The sequence below is a fragment of the Camelina sativa genome, chromosome 11 (assembly GCF_000633955.1).
Source record: "Camelina sativa cultivar DH55 chromosome 11, Cs, whole genome shotgun sequence".
Classification (NCBI taxonomy): domain Eukaryota; kingdom Viridiplantae; phylum Streptophyta; class Magnoliopsida; order Brassicales; family Brassicaceae; genus Camelina; species Camelina sativa.
Genome location: NC_025695.1, coordinates 17,148,741 through 17,152,524, shown reverse-complemented (window position 1 = coordinate 17,152,524; position 3,784 = coordinate 17,148,741). Strand labels below are relative to the sequence as shown.

General features: G+C 37.0%; 1 protein-coding gene across 5 annotated transcripts; it reads left to right on the top strand.

The window, feature by feature from the left end:
• LOC104723640 (nudix hydrolase 7) lies at positions 1-2,448 on the top strand. Of its 5 annotated transcripts, none has more exons than XM_010442031.1 (9): positions 1-136; positions 487-634; positions 717-782; positions 884-1,024; positions 1,131-1,208; positions 1,503-1,553; positions 1,658-1,692; positions 1,777-1,888; positions 1,995-2,448. In XM_010442031.1, exons 2-9 carry the CDS (start codon positions 491-493, stop codon positions 2,214-2,216), a joined length of 849 nt encoding a protein of 282 aa, XP_010440333.1. In that variant the 5' UTR covers positions 1-136; positions 487-490; the 3' UTR covers positions 2,217-2,448. The 5 variants fall into 5 exon arrangements, with proteins under 5 accessions (XP_010440333.1, XP_010440335.1, XP_010440334.1 ...); XM_010442033.1 differs by having other exon boundaries at positions 1-140; positions 491-634; XM_010442032.1 differs by having other exon boundaries at positions 1-140.

Sequence of the window (3,784 nt, the reverse complement as noted above, 5' to 3'; positions counted from 1 at the left end):
AGGAAGGTTCCTTTCTTTCCTTTCTCCATCTCCCTCACTTGACTTAACGTCTCTCTCTTCCTCTCTTCACGCCATCTCCGTTGGCCGTCGCCGCCTCAGAGGAGAGATCTGGCATTAACGACGTCGTTGATTCTGTGTGAGTAAGTCATAGCTCGTCATCGTCATCTGCTACCTAATTCTTCAATTTTTGCCGGTAATGATATTGGCCAATTATCACCGAAATTTGCAATTAGATTCGAGACTTTGAATTAGAATTTTTTCAAATTTATGGCTTAAAGTTTCAATCATGGTCGATTTTGAGACAAGGGTTTGCATAAAGCTGTAATCTTTTCTTCTATTGTGAAAGAGCTTTAGGCTCTGTTTACGCCATTGTTGTGGTTAGCTGCTTTAACTGAACGTTTGAGATTGAGTTAGTTATAGATTGAGCTCTTTAGGCTCTGTTTCCGCCATTGTAGAGTGTCTAAGTGGTTTTCATTCTGATGTCAGTCAGATGGATAGTAGAGCTAAGCAGATCAGTTTACTTGATGGAAAGATTGACAACTACGATGGCGTTACGGTAAACATGGAAGAACCCATGAGTGCTGAGGTTTTTACACAACGGCTTAGGGCTTCTCTTTCGCATTGGAGAGACGAGGTTACTTGTGATTCAAGCTTTATAATCCACAAATTTTTTTCTTTTTTTTTTTGGAAATAGTCTTTCAAAACCTTATTTGCAGGGTAAGAAAGGAATTTGGATAAAGCTGCCTATTCAATTAGCCAATCTTGTGGAGGCTGCAGTTACAGTAAGAGGGTTTTATATGATGATGAGATTTGCATCTTATGTTGTTTTTTTAATTTGATATGATAATTAAGTGCTTATATATGTTGGGTGATTTTTCTTTAGGAAGGGTTTAGATATCACCACGCCGAGCCTGATTACTTGATGCTTGTATCTTGGATCTCTCCCAGTCTTGATACCATCCCAGCCAATGCTTCTCATGTTGTAGGTGTTGGTGCTTTGGTCTTCAACAAGAAGACTGCCAAAGTACTGTATATATCTTTTTGCACATGTAGCTAACACTCTATATTTACGCTTGGTGTTCTGTTTATGAGTTTGATCTAAAACCGAGATGAACTACTTCGATGAGCAGGTCCTCGTAGTCCAGGAAAGAGGTGGTCGTTTCAGAGGTACTAATGTGTGGAAGCTACCTACCGGTGTTATCAACGAGGTGATTCTAATCACGTTTTTAATTGTGTGTTCTTTAATGTTGCATTACATGATGAGTTAAACCTAAAAATAGTGTTTTAGGAAAAGCAGTTTAAACGAAACAGAACCTTGAAGTGTTTACACGACTTAGCTAGTTAGCTTGGTATATTATATACTTCTGAGTTCTGAGGTCATACAAACATTTAGTGTTGAACCATTGGTCCCTATAAAGAGGATTGATGATATCAAATTTGAAATAAAGAAATGTTCTGATTTTTCTCTCCTACCTCTAAAACTAAATTTTCCAATTTCACAGGGTGAAGATATCTGTGATGGAGTAGTTAGGGAACTGGAAGAAGAAACTGGAGTAAGTATTTAGCTTTCAGCAAGAAAAATATATCCATTTTAAGGATCTTTTACTTGCTATTGGTTATAATCTAAGATCTCTGTGTTCTTTTCTTTTAACTTCAGATTATTGCAGAATTTGTTGAAGTGTTGTCTTTCAGGTAAATTAATTTGTCATTGCTTTGGAAACATTTGGTCAGGCTTTTAGCGCATCAGTTCCGGATTGATTTATCTTCTATTTGCAGACAAAGCCACAACGCATTCTTGAAAAAGAAATCGGATCTGTTTTTCTTGTGTGTCTTAACTCCGCTCTCCTATGAAATCACTAAACAAAACTCTGAGATCTTGGACGCTAAGGTATATATAATCATTTTGATATATAGTTGATGATGAGCCAAGAAGTGTTGTTACTACTATCACACTGCTTAACTCTATCTCAAATTCTGTTATATTGTTTTTATAGTGGATGCCGGTACAAGAATACATAGACCAACCGTTTAACCAGAAGAACGAAATGTTCAAGTTCATGGCTAATATCAGCCAAAAGAAATGTGAGGAAGATTACTTGGGATTCTCCATTGTGCCAACTAGCACATCATCTGGTAAAAAGAGCTTTCTCTACTGCAATGCTGATCACGCCAATCGCCTTAAAGCATCGCGTGACCAAGCCTCCACTTCTCTCTGATAACATGCCATCTCATTCTGTTTGAACTCGTAGTCTTTTTATTCTATTTTCAGTTATTGCTTCCTTCTCCCAATGCTTAAGTGCTTTTTATAGATATACTCCGCTTGGTTTATTTTTCAACCGTAACCTGATTTAAATTCTCAGTTGTATTCTTGCCCAAGTGCACTACACACTGGTGATAAAATGTAGAATCTAAAAAGTGTTAAGGCCTTTCAAGGGTGCTATTATATAACATAGGAGACCTCGTTGAAGCCCCACAAACTGTTATTGCCTGTTATGTTATAAACAATGGGGAAAAAACAAATCGGGTCGTCGCAACGTTGCGTCTCCGCATAGCTGTCAGCCTGTCACAAAGGCAGTAGTAGCTAGTGATTGGTTGAATTATCAGAGTAGTGATTAAGGATTGATTTGGGGCTCAAAACTATAAAATAATGTTAGTCGTATTGGACTTAGACGATTAGCTAGACTTAGAGCTGTTTGATTCTTTTTCTTTTTATGCACGTTTTCATATTTCCTAATATCAATATTGTTTTGATATATATAAAAAATGTCCCAAACTGATCATTACATGAAAGCATACTTTTTCGCACATCCACACCACATTCCACATACATACCAGTTTTAGTCTCTTGGGGCCATTGGAGATATAGAAGATCTAGGGAGGAATGTAGGTTACATCTTGAATTCAAATTTTGCAGCGGAAAAAACAATATAATTCATTCAAATTTTGATATTTTTAAGGAGGGGAGTAGATCCTCGTTGTCACGTACACGGTACACCTAAAACAAAATTCATGTTATCTCATTCTCAAAAAAAAAATTGTTTAAGTGTATATCTTAAATTCTCCACTACAAGAAAAGTCCACATTGATAGCAATAGATTATAGCTCATTCTCTTCAACTGCTATGAAAAATATACTTTTTTTGTTATTACCATATAATAGCACTAGAAAAACGCTAAGATAAAAATTCATTAAATGAGAACCTAAAATCGTTTATTCCGCCAATACTTAGATGAAAATTTTCGTTTAAGCGTCTTTTAGATCCAATTTTTGTTTTTGTATCAAGAACCAAAAAATTTAAGTGCCACGTTTACAGCAAAAATAAAACATTATCCCTTCTCTGTACGAGAAGACGAACAAAACTTCTAGAAAAATTTTCTTCCCCAAATTGAAATCTAGGTCTTTTTGAGTCACCATAGACTCCACCGTGAAGCTCGTCGGCAGCCTCATTTCGCGTCCATTCCGATGTTATATCTCGGCGACAAAGTGATTAACACGAAGAGATCGAGAGCTTTTGATTCTCGTTGCTGATACCGGCGACAAAGACGATGGTTCTTCTTTCGAAGCCTTCTTCTTCTTCCTCTGCTTCTTCTCTCTTCTGTCTCGCTGAAACTTGATTCGAAACCCGTTCTGAAACTTGATTCGAAACCCGATCTAAACTCGATCCCAATTTGTTTGTCACATCTTTCACTCTCGATCCCTCTCAGTTTACAATCTCTTCTGAACTCGTCAAGGTTTCCCTTCTTCTCAATCATATTTTGCAAAGTAGTAGCTCGATCTCTCTCCG